We start from the raw sequence: 13,335 nt of genomic DNA on the forward strand, positions 1-13,335 counted from the left end.
TGAATTTCCATTCTCGAAGTTTGATCTAGTCAGTGGATCAGACACAGAGCTGAGGTTTAGGAACAATATATGAAAACGTGTATGCAGCAAACAGGAGGCTTTGCAAAGCAGATAAAAATCCTTACTTTTCAAATAGGTCACGTAACAATTAGTCCCACTGAAAAGAAACAAGCTATGTGGGTCACCAGCGGTACATCCGTCTCAGCTGCCTACCAAAACAAGGAATGCAGAGTGGTGCACATGCAGTGCTCCCTCATCTCTACAGCCTAGAGCGAACTGGGAAACCTCTTCCTCTTGGTTAATGCTCATGCTCCCCTTACCCTATGGCCACTTTTGGTGCCCCTCCTGGCTGGGGCTAAGTCACTGAACTAAACTGTAAGCCCTGTATGTGATGGAAGCCACTTCAAACCAGCACCTCTCGCACCCTTGTTCCAGCCCACTTGCCTCTTGGCAGGTTAGAGTGGGCTGTAGAGTTTCTACTAACTGTCCTGCTTCTCTCCCACCACAGGGGCAAGAGTGCTTCTTTCAGTCAAGGAGAAGGGGTGCTCTGATGCTCCCCTTCTCTCTGCGTAGAGAATGAATATCTGTATGAGCTCAAGTTGAAGGCCTGGTTTCCATGCAGTATTTAAATAAAGACATGATATGAATCCAATGTCGTTAAATTGGTGCAAAAGGCTTCCAGGACATTGTACTTTTGGTTTAAATTCATCTTATTTTGGTTTAGTTAGCGTCGATTAGGAAGTGGTTCAAGCAAAGCTGAAATAAGCCACTCTTAAGCCACTATCAGAACGTCCATATGGGATTTTACCTGGGTTGGCAACTGATAAACTGAAAAGCTAAGCATGAGGCTAGGCTTATCGCTACATTTACAGGCTGTGGACTTGAACTTGGACAACCATTTGTTCCACCTACTGGGAAACCCTCTCCCACACAAGCATTTATGAAGAACCATTGGCCACCACTTTAATAGAAGCTAGCCTGATTGTCATTAAATAATTTTACATTTTACAATGCACTGCTTTCCTTACAAATAGTCCTTCTGATTTCCTTATGCTTAAAATATTATTTACACAATGTAATGCCACAACAAGATTCTCATGGCAATATGTTTAAACTTAGAACAACCAACCTGAAGACTCCTACTTTCATTGCTTTTGAAATGTCAGAAGTCTGTTAAATTGGGTTTCTGCCATTACAGCTGATTATTAAAAAATACTGAAAACAACATCTGAAATGCAAAAATATATTTTTTCTGGTTTTTGAGTAGCTCTATTTAAACCCTTTATTTAATGGAGTCTGGCAATGCATCAATACTTTGCAATTAGAATACTTCTTACCCAAGGAACTCACAGCATTTTATGTACAATTAAGAAAGTCTCATAACACTTCTGTGATGTATGTTGCAGAAAAGACACAAGGAGAAGGTAAAGCTAATCTGCAGAGATTTTTAAACTTTGGGCATGTGCCTGGGAGTGTGAGTTGGATGTTATTTCCTTTTTTAGAAAGTGCTTTTTTTCTGCTTGCTTTCTTTTACCTTAGGAACTTTAGGAACTATCACTTCCCCTTGATTGGTTAGCATGTCAGGGCCTCTGTGTGCTGATCTCTCATAGGAAGAGAGTTGAATGTTTATCAAATATGCCCTTTCTTCAAACTATTCATTAGGCATTAAGGAAAAACAGAGAAGAGGGAGTAACAGAACTGATAAAGCAAAAGAATTTTAAAACTGTCACACCAAAAATATCTTCTCCTCTGAATAGCTTGGATTTCAGTCCCTGGACCTTCGATGTCATGATTTCATTACTTTTCTTATCATCACATGCGCTGACAGGTTTCCAAGACCTACCTTTCAAATGTAATAACCAGGAAAAATTTGAGACTTGCACATGAGAACTTTTCAGGCTTTTTGTATGAATCATAAAGGAGTAAGAAGAAAGCACAAAGCAGTTCTTCTTTCTTTGTAGGTCATGTTTAAGCAATTTACCAGACACCACGAAAAGAAACAACATACCGTTTCTCCCGCAGCACTGGGACAACTGAGCCTAGAATCCAGGACTGAAATTTTGGCTCCTTTGAGGTCAAGTTTTGCCATTTACTTCAACAAAGCCAGCATTTCACTCCAGATCTCCTAACTTTCAATCTCTGCTCTAACTACAAGACCATAATCTCCTCATTGTAAGCATACACTCATACTCAATGGGCTAGATCTTCAGTTGCTGCAAATCAATATAACACCATTATCTTCAGAGGGGAATATCTTCCAATATTTCTATTACACAGTGCTCACTGTTTACAGGAAAATTGTATTTCAAAATCCCATCCCCAACCTAGTCTCTGAATTTTCATCCTTTATTTTATGCACACAATATGGAGAGAGCCCAAATAGTCAATCTGAAGACCTAATCCAAAACCCACTGAAGTCAACAGAAAATCTCCAAATAACTTCTGTGACCTTATGATTACGTCCTAAATAAACAAATTACAGCAGCACCTGGAAAAACAATAATCAGCAATGCAACATGCAGAAGCTACCTTCCCCCCCCACCAAAGTGTGGCTCATTGTCAGATTTCCATCTCTCTCAGGTCAATCACAATTCTATTTATAGATGCCTAGTTATAATTGCAAGGCTTTTGGAGGTGGAGCGTGGTGGGGAAGGGAAACCAAGTCATTTAGCACTTCTAACCAAAGACATAGTTCTCATTTCCACATGAGATACAGCTTAACATCCCTTTAGTTTGCTTATTATTATATAATAATTCAAGTGTCCTGTGACAGATGCAAAGTGTCAGAAGACCTTTCACACCACTGAGTTTGAGCTTGATGCTGTGTAGCATCTCAGTGGTGCATGGCAAAGAGAACGAATTTCCTGTAGTGGATGTAGTTCTAAAGCAGCACTTAGACCAAGCAGTTCAGCCAATGGCCTTATTCATTGATCCTTTGGACTGGTTATTTCTAACTAATTTAAAGTGGTGGTAACTTGGACCTTAACCATTCTACAAGTACCTGGTCACCTATATACATACTTATTCTATATAGTTCACACACATCCATTTGCTCTCCCTCTCCTCCCATGCTTTTCTGAAACCACCACCACATACGATTGATTATTGAGAACCGCGGTCTCAGCCATTTGTGTCTTACGCACACTGTTATTGAAATAAAGCTTGAGATGGAAAAGGCTGCACTTGGTTAGATGGCAAATAGAAAGCGCAGCAACGAGTCCAGGAAAAAAGTCACAGTACACAGAATATTGGAGAAAGTGGGAAAAAATCAATAGAAAAGAGGGAGTGTATAGATATAAAGATTCTCTGTGAAGATCCCCCAGTAAATATTCTGGGGATAATTTTAGATCTTACAAATAAAGATTACATGACCACATTTATATATTGTTATGACATTTTGAAGAAGCTGATACTCTGAAACCTTAAACAGCCCACTACCAGGGAAGTCACTCTAATTTTAGTCTCACAGAGAGTACATCCGAACTGTAGTCACTGAGCATAACTGTAGTTCAAGTCAATGTATCTGAGCTAGCTTCAATGTAAGTTGCTTCAACTCCACAACAGCGAAACCACATCACCTTCAGCATGGGCCAGTCCCATGACTAGATACACACAGCTCTGAGAGGGTTTGCACAGCTTGTGCTTGTTTCACTGCTCTGGGACCCAAGATAGTGAGCTTAACTCACCCCTGGTGACTGAAGTCTAGACGTAACTGGTGAGCAAGAGAGACTGCTACAAGCAGCTAATTTGGGTAGACATTTTTAAATAAATCAAAAATAAATTCACAGTAAGAATAAATCTACCTGCGTATAACACTGAGTAGTTGGGCATCAGGTTGATTTCCTCCCAGGCATTTCCCTTGCTGAGGTACGTAAGCTGCTTTATGTCAGCCTTGCTTTGGTGGTATCTTTGCTTAAAGTTGTCTCTAGCCTACCTAAGCGCCTTTCCAGGATGACTTAATAACACTATCTTCCCAAGCAGCACAGAGTCACAGTCAATATAATTACATCAGCACAGTGACACTAGGCTGCTTATTTAAAAACTGTTACTGGGTTTCAGAAACATGCAGTAATGACCCACGCTGACAATACAACCCGTACAAGTGTTCCTGGTAATGACATGTACTATCAACACAAGGAGCCAAGTGTGTGCATGCACAGGTGAGGTTGATGTAATTCTGTAGTGTAAACATGACCCCACTCTTGCCCTGCCCCGCATCAGCCCGTTCAATTCAGCTCTCCAGCTAGAGCTTGTTCTTCAACCCCACCCCTTTTGCAGTGTAAATTCAGATTCAAAACAGGGATTCTTTGGTGTTAAAAGAGAGAGTCAGGTCTTTCCCCTGGGGCTGGGGCCTCATGGTTCAGATGCTTTTTTTCTTCAGGGTCTTCCCCCTTCCCAAATAGGTTCCTTAGTGGGGCACAGGCATCCAGTGTTACCCTTCTTCAGGAGCTAGTAGAGGAGCCCAAGCCCACCCTCTCCACTGGGTTCCAATCCAGGACCTGATGGCTGGCAACTAAGCTGCCTTGCTGGATCATTTCCTACCTGTCCCCTCTTTTGCCACTGGGTAAAGACTTCAGATAGATGTGATAGAGTCAAGGGTCCCTTCTTTATGGGCTTCATTAGGTCACTATAGCCAGGCCTCAGTCAGCAAGAGCTCCTGAGAAACTCCTTCATAATAACTCTGCGTGTAGGTCAACTCACCTCCATAGGCTCGCCTGCCGGTGAGCAACTCCGCTCCTCTTTAAAGTGCTTCCTCTTATCTGTGCATTTTTAACACTCAAAGCAACGAAAACCAAGTCGAAAATAATATACCTCAGAGTTTTAAATTGTGCCCTAACTTCTACCGGAGTCAAAAGCAAGGACAAAGTGCAAAAAAAGCAATTTCTTGTGATGAATTACCTGATTAGGTTCTGATTCACTTTTATTACAACTTTTAACATTTGACATGGAATGACACTAAAAACATTAAAATTGCTATAAATCTTGCATATAAAACATGAAATCTTGCTGCACTGTTACACAGTTTTGTGAATTCTCACTGTAGTGAAAGTTATGCTTCATTTCTCTTAATTACATTTGAGAACTGTGTAACTGATTTTCCATTATTTGCCTGACCACATGAGATACCTAATATGTTTCAACATCCTTGAGCTGCCTGATTGTTCCCTGAAAGTGACGTACAGACTATACTTTCTTAGAACTCGTATTTTTTAGTTTATAAACCTAATTTGGATCGCATGCATCGTTTAAGGCCAGAAGAGACCATTATGATAATTTAATTTGACCCTTCTTTAGGATTTATGGGGCGCTAGGCAGTACTATAAAACTGGTGCCCACATTCCCAATAGCAGTGGGGAGGGGGCAGGACACAGATTTTTTGGAGATGTGGTAGTATATTCTTCAGCAACACACTAATGAAATATTTTTAAAACAACTTTTTAAATTCCTGTCTATTAATACAGTAAAGTCAACAAAATGGCAGTGATGTAGCACTTTAAAGACTCACAAAATAATTTATTAGGTGATGAGCTTTCATGGGACGGACCCACATCTTTAGATCTTGAGATAGTGCTGAACTGGAAATAGGTAACATTCAGTAAATTCAGAAAACAGCAAATTGAAAAACTGGCCATATATGCTTGTGAAATGCCCTCATTAATACTTGAATGGGCCTTTCCCAGGTTCTGTGTTCTGTAATGGGCCTGGAAGGCTTTTTCAGTTTTAAGTTAACTAGATCTTTCCAGAGGAAGCAGAACCACCTTACAGGTATAAAATGTCTCTTACCCATGAAAACTCATGGCCTAATAAATGTGTTAGTCTCCAAAGTGCTACGGAACTGCTTGTTATTAGTATAGGGGAAGGAAGAGGTACATGGATGGGCATAAAGACCCAGTGCTTCCCCCAATTTTAAAGTGTCCTATGCAACTGTATAGTCTGCATACAGATAAGGACAACTCTGATTTGTAAACACAGCCTCCTGTGTGGCACAGGCCACAGAGCTTCTCTGAGCATGCCTCGAAGCCAATGGTAAATTTGACTTCAAAAGGGGCAGGATTTAACTCTAAGTGGGTAGTCTTTGGCCAGTATTCTGCCATCAATTTTGAGGAAAATTTTCTTTAACTTCACAGAGCATTCAGGGCATAAAAAAAGGTTATTTTGTGATTGTCTGGAAATACCACATATTTACTGTAGCAGTGTATTCCATTTGCGTTTGCAAATTATGTCCGTTCAAAAGCACCTATATTATTTAGGATCCTAAATCCTCCTTTCCAAAGTAACTTAGACACTTAGGTATATTACTCACACTTATTTTCAATGAGATTTGGGCTGTTAAGTCACTTCTCAAAATTTTTCTTGTTGCTCTTTTATTCAAAACCATAATACAGTCAATGAAAGAGTCAGGCATGTGATACAATGATGATGAATCTGAATAGTTAGTGGCAAATCACTGTTTACAAATAAACTGATGTCAAAAACTGATCATTTGGACAAAATCCATCAGTACAATGGACTGATGGTGATCATGTCAAAGGAAGAAACTGAAAAAGCCACTGGTATAACACAAAACACATCAACACATACCTTTTCATATGCTTAAATTAGAAGCTGCATATTCAGAAAAAATATATCATTGTGAGTGGGATTTTTCACACACTCCTGTGTGATTTAGGTACACATGCCCCACTGAAAGGGAAATTTGTGCCCCTAAATTCCTTTGACACTTTTGAAAATCTCACCCTATTTCCATAACTTTGAGAGACACACTCTAGCCATAGCAGATTTGTTTGAGATACATGGTAGTGGCAAACCTGTGTCTGAGATTAAGTCCTACAGATTCAGAACTTTGAGCAGATTAAACAAGAAGTGGTTACACTACTCTAATTTGTATTCATTGATTTTATTATGCAGCTTCTTTGTAAAAAAGTCGCCTAAGAAAAATTAAATGAAGACAGAACATAAGCCTGTAATCTAAGAATTATAAGGCTGGCACATATGTTGAAGCTATAACATAATTTATGTCTTCTTTGTGCTTTGAAGAAATTAATCTAATATGGAGGTCTCTAAAAATAGATTACAAAAATTGTTCTGTGTTTAAAATCCATCAAATCCTTCTCTTTAATTGATAAAATTCGCCTCTGGGACCAAATCATGTAGGCACCATAACAGATGGATCCTATTTTAAAAGGTGCAAAGGTTCGAGAAAGAATACAAGACAGAAATATTATACTTCCTTAGACTTTGCTTTGGAACAAAGAATCGACAACCACAATTCAGAATTATCCTTGGTTGTATCTACTATGTACTGAATATACAACAAAATGTCCCCATTTAATTTTTTTCCTAATACTGAAGTTTAAAGGAAATGGTGAAGGTGAAGGTGTATTTTTTATTTACTATTGTTAAAATGGACCTTGATTCCAAAAGACTATACAGATTCCAGTGTATCACCTATGTCCCATTTAAATCTTGTATTAAAGTCCTGAATGTAACTTAAGCAAACCACAGGACTTTCTGCCAGCCTCTGTGAAAGCCGGCTCCTGCTTCCATTGAATTCAAAGGCAGCTGTGCCGTAGAAATCCGTGGAAGCAGAACTGACATCATGATTTGCTGATCATTATTTTAAATGTAAAGAAGATGTGTCTTGTTAGTTTATTTTAATCTTCCTCAGTGACCACTGCAGCTGCACATATATTAGCTACAAATGTAGTCCTCCAGAAAATGAGCTGGCCTATGGTATTTAGGCTTAGATTTTCAGAAGAGTCTGTGGCAGGGGTTAGCAACCTGCAGCTCCAGAGCCACACGAAGCTCCGAGCACTGCTGCTGCTGACTCCTCTTGCAGCTCTGGAGGCTGCCGCCGCTTAAACAAAAAAAACTAAATTCAGTTGCTCACCATTAAGCTAACTGAATTTAGTGTTGTTTGTTTAAGCGTCTGCAGCCTCCAGAGCCGCTGAGCTGTCAGCTGGGGCACGGAGCCCTGGAAGTGAAAGCGAGGGCAGGGCATAGAGCTGTCCCATGTGGGGGCAGGCTTACTAGCCAGAAAGCTGGGGGAGGGGTGACCGAGCCTGACCCTACTGGAGCCACACAACCCTCTGAGAAGGCGGCAGGGAATAGCGGAGGAGCTGTTCGCCCTGAGGCAAGTTAATCCTGGAGGGCGGGGAGGTTTGAGCTAAGAGGGGTTAAGCCTAGGGATGGGGGTAACAATTTTCTAACTTGTACAAAGCGTGTGCTGTTCTTAAAAGAAGGGTGACAAAAAGTATGGTTTGATGTTATTTATTCAGGACTGACTCATATTCATGTGCACTGAGGCTCTTGAAGGATTGATTTTGTAACTGAATTTGAAAAAATGGCTTTTCTCACTATTTCAGTTGCAGACCCCTGGTCTAAGGGCATTTGCTCCCTGATCATTTGGGTCTAAGCAAGATTTAACCACACTTTGTCTAACAGCCCAACTCCAAACAGTAAGTCATGAAAACCCTTCCCAACTTACCAGCACTTGGTGAAGTTTGAGATTCTGTAAACTGGGCTCCTGTATTGGATTAGGCTGGGTGATATAAGTGGCAATTTTGGAGGGTTACTTAATTCAGTTAATGAACCCTTGGTGAGGATGAATCTGAGGCAGGAGGACAAACATCCAGAGGAATAGGTGATGGCTTTAGAATGATTGTTGTTAAATACTGAAATGAAGCATTTTTTTCGTTTGTCCCTAGGCACGGTGGGATGGTTTGACAGGACGAATTACCTTCAACAAAACAGATGGCCTAAGAAAGAATTTTGATTTGGACATTATTAGTCTCAAGGAGGAAGGAACAGAAAAGGTAAGGAACTGTGTTCAAACTGTGAACATATGGTAAAAGCAGTAGGACTGTGCTTGTTTAAAGGTGGACCTCATACACCATGAAAACCTAATTTAACAGTGATCATTTGAAGCCCATTCCTTTTGACCTACACTTCATATGGTTGGAATAAAATCTCACTCTGCTTTTAAAATTGTTTGGGTTAAAGCTCTTGAGACGCAGTTTGGGAGAGAGCAAAGGAGCAGAGGCGGCCTTGCCAAAGATTAAAGCCTAGAGCAGGCCTCCTACATAAGCCAGCCAGAGATATCTGGCAGCTAATTCTCTAGAACAGAGCTGAGCAGTTCTTAGGGGGCAGAGGAAGAAGACAGGGAAGAGGGGTTGCTGTGGAGTCAGCTTCAGGCACAACAGCTACAAACGATCCATAGTGGGTTGCCTTATAAGAACTGATAAGAGACATTGTGAAGGAACCATTTTTTTTTCCCCGATCCAGCCTCTGAATAAGAGCCATGGTCTGGAGATGGAATTTTGGGGTGCTGTGAGTAACTGTGGAATTTCCCTTTTAAAGGACATAGTGGCCATGTCTACACATGCACGCTACATCGAAATAGCTTATTTCGAAATAACGTCTACACGTCCTCCAGGGCTGGCAACGTCGATGTTCAACTTCGACGTTGGGCAGCACCACATCGAAATAGGCACTGCAAGGGAACGTCTACATGCCAAAGTAGCACACATCGAAATAAGGGTGCCAGGAACAGCTGCAGACAGGGTCACAGGGCAGACTCAACAGCAAGCCACTCCCTTAAAGGGCCCCTCCCAGACACAGTTGCACTAAACAACACAAGATCCACAGAGCTGACAACTGGTTGCAGACCCTGTGCATGCAGCATGGATCCCCAGCTGCGGCACCAGCAGCCAGAAGCCCTGGGCTAACGGCTGCTGCACACGATGACCATAGAGCCCCTGAGGGGCTGGAGAGAGAGCGTCTCTCAACCCCTCAGCTGATGGCCACCATGGCGGACCCCGCTATTTCGATGGTGCGGGATGCAGATCGTCTACACGTGCCCTACTTCGACATTCAACTTCGAAGTAGGGTGCTATTCCCATCCCCTCATGGGGTTAGCGACTTCAACGTCTCACCACCTAACGTCGATTTCAACTTCGAAATAGCACCCAACACGTGTAGCCGTGACGGGCTCTATTTCGAAGTTGGCACCGCTACTTCGAAGTAGCGTGCACGTGTAGACACGGCCATTGCAATTAATACCACAGCAGCAAAAGAGAGAGAAGGAGTAAAATCATTAATTTTACGAGGTCTTAGTAGGTCCCCCACCCCTAGCAGCACATGGAGAAGGTTCAGCTGGCCAATGAAAAATGGAATTGACAGTTTCAAGCCCAGGTGGCCACATTGCTCATGCAAGGTTTACAGAGTGCACCCATGAGGGTACTCTCTACTAAGGCTCTCCCAGGGCCCACCCTAACCAAACCGACTAACTCCACTCAAAACATTCCTGAGTGGCTGGCCAGCATTGGCTATGAGAGGAGCTCCTGGGCCACCACTCAGGAAGGTTTTGAGATGGAGTTAGTTTGGTTAAGATGGTTCCTCCTTGCCCCTTATCTAACTAGGTGGGACCAGGGTGCTTACAGGGCCTTACGTGTAGAGGAAGCTCAGGCTTACTCCATCCTGCCACGTTGGATTGGTTTGGACTCTCATCCATAGTCTATCACAGGAAAATTCAAGAGGAAACATTTCCAACAGGAGACAGCCTATGGGCCATCTTGCAACAGTTCTGTGATTTAGTCACTTGCTGGCTGACTCCAGAAACCAAGACCATGGACAACATCATAGGCAGCATAGTTCTGAAGCAATACTTTAAAATTCGTCCATTGGCAATATAAGCTTGTGTCCACTGGTTCCACACAGCAAGCACCACTGAAGCCAAGAAGACGACAGAATGGTTTGTGGGAGCATTGCTCTTTTGTGTTTCCACTCAGTAACTAAAGAATCATTGGCTTTACACTCATTTTCAGCACTCCTGGAACATGGAGGTGTCCACATCTCTTGGTCCCCTTAATGGACAAAGCCTCTATCTTCTTGAGAATCTCAAGTGGATGGCACCTGGGGCTCCAAGCTCCAGAGTAGATGTCATCTCCCATTCAAGAGGATGCAATCATATTTTCCTCCTGGAATCCTCCTGGAGAGTTATTATCTAGGGTATATTTTGGCCAACAGGGCAAGATCTCAAAACTGCCAAAGACAGATGCCAAAAGGCCTGTTTTGGCGCCCATCAAGACAGACCACACCCCACAGAATGGTTGATGGACTCTTGCTTTGGGTAAATGCTCCTAAAGCAAGACTCGTTCCTGCCCAAAGCCTTCAAACCCAACTGAACTATTCAAATCTTCTACGTACATTAGAAAGATATACTTTCCTGAGAGTGCCTACTATCTTACAAGTAACTGACTACATGGGGTGTTTCTGACTGAAAGTAGTGGAGCCTATTCCCTAGCCTGTAATCCTAGGTAATGATTATCATACACCACCCTATGCTCCCAAAATAGGAAAGTGATGTCACATAACTCAGGCAACTCTCAAGGCCCCAATCAGACTTGGGCCTGTGCTTGGGTTGCACCCCAAGAGGACTCCATCCCAAGAGGACTCCTTGTTACAAATGTCCAAACAGACCCCCGTCATGCTGCACCTATAAGTGAGTCAGAGACCCTACTCATCCTAGAGAAGATGACAAATTTGTCTTCACCATTGCTCAGGATGAAATTCAGACCCTCCAAGAATGTTTCAAGAAGGTAGCTGTGATCAATGGGGAAGCCACCTCAGAACACTGTTACTAAGAATTTCCCCATTTCAATTCACATTACAAAATTCTCTAGTGAGTGCGGAAACAGCCTCACATGGGAGAACTCAGGGTTCAGCTCCTGATTTTTCAAACCACCTCTTCAAGAAATCTAAATGAACCCACACAGTCCCAATGACTGAACATCAGGGTAAAGCAAAGGTATCTGCAAGACAGTGACATTAATGGCCCAGTTCCTTTGGCTGCTATGTTTTGGGATGCAGTGGCCTTTTGTTGTCCTGCCCGGCCAGACAGAAAGTGGTCCCTGAGGAATGAGTCCAGGCTCCTTAAATAGCCTCCATATTATAACAACCCCTTAGGACAGGGTGGGGTTTAACTTCATAGGACCCTTGAGAATAGTATGTGGAATCACACTTGAGTGCTCATCAACTGTGCCATAAGGTAGCCAGAGGCGGCTCTCTTGCAGAACACTATTGCTTCCACCGTCATGTGGGAGTTACTGCGTATCTTTTGCAGGGTAGATTTTTCTTTAAAATTATCACTGAAAGGGGGACAAATGTCAAGTCCCAAGTGGTTTAATGGGCCTTGTTCCTTTAAAGGTCTGACTGCTCTTGGTCTGTCATCCTCAGATCAAAGGCCTGCCTCAGTGTTTCACAAACGGTCTTCTGTAGAACCCCAGGGTTCCGCAAAGTGAAAGTAAGGGCTGCACAAATATATATATATATATATTCCTCTCTCTTTACCTGCCCTCCTGCCAATGGAACAGAAAAACTAAATTTAATTGGCTTAATGGCTGGCAGGGCAGTGGGAGAGATCTGGCCGTTAAACCAACTGAATTTAGTTCCATTATTTCAGCAGCAGCAAAGCAGAGAGCTGCGGAGAGCCCATCACTCGCCCTGCTACCCGAGCAGCCACACCCATCTGATGGGTGTGCCTCAGCTCACCCCTGCCAGTGGAACACCTCCACACCAGCTGGGTGCATTTGGCCACCTGGTGTAGGTTCCCCAGCCAGTGCCCTGGATGGATTACTCCTAAGGGCTGGTTTGGGGCTGAGACAGGTTAATCTTGGGGATGGGGAGTGGGTTCAGGGCTGAGAGGGGTTAAGCCTGGTGGTGGGGGGTGGGTTTGTGGGATGGGGGACAGATTTGGGAGCTGAGGCTGATAAAGCCTAGGGATGGGGGGTAAGTTTGATGTCCAAGGGGGGATAGAGCCTGGGAATGGGGTTCTGCAAAATTCTTTAGAATTTAAAAGAGTCCAGTGGCCAAATAAAATTGAGAAACATTGGCCTATCTGAATGGAAGACAACCTTGGGGTACCTGAGATCTGATCAAGGAACCTACCCACTTATCTAATACCCTCCACTGTGTCTTGTAAGCGAGAGAGAGGCTGGAGTGCCTTGGTCACTTTGCCAGGGCCAACCTATTCCAGGCCCAACAGAGCAAGGCCTGGTAGCATAAGAGAGCTAAGATGAGGATATTCCAGCCTGGCAACCAAGTCCTCCTTCTTCTCACTAGCTGACAGAGCAAACTCCTAGGCAAATTTCATGGCCTCTACGATATCCTCTTTGCATTGGGACAGCCGATTACGTGGTTTATTACTCAGACTGATGAAGGCCAAAGAAGATCTATCATATAGATCTGCTATTGCCATGGTGTGATAGGACAGGGTTCTGGGGACAATTAGAGAAATCAGTCCAGGGTACCTTTGCTTAAAATCCAGGCTACTTG

General features: G+C 42.9%; 1 protein-coding gene across 1 annotated transcript in view; it reads left to right on the forward strand.

The window, feature by feature from the left end:
- The window catches only part of GRIK1 (glutamate ionotropic receptor kainate type subunit 1), a 248,748-nt gene that overhangs the window by 184,172 nt on the left and 51,241 nt on the right, over positions 1 to 13,335 (forward strand). Inside the window, exon 8 of the mRNA XM_074983450.1 lies at positions 8,709 to 8,816. Coding sequence (XP_074839551.1) covers positions 8,709 to 8,816 — 108 coding nt within the window. The remainder of the gene's footprint in view (positions 1 to 8,708; positions 8,817 to 13,335) is intronic.

This window comes from Carettochelys insculpta, chromosome 1 (genome assembly GCF_033958435.1).
Source record: "Carettochelys insculpta isolate YL-2023 chromosome 1, ASM3395843v1, whole genome shotgun sequence".
In the NCBI taxonomy this organism is placed as follows: Eukaryota; Metazoa; Chordata; order Testudines; family Carettochelyidae; genus Carettochelys; species Carettochelys insculpta.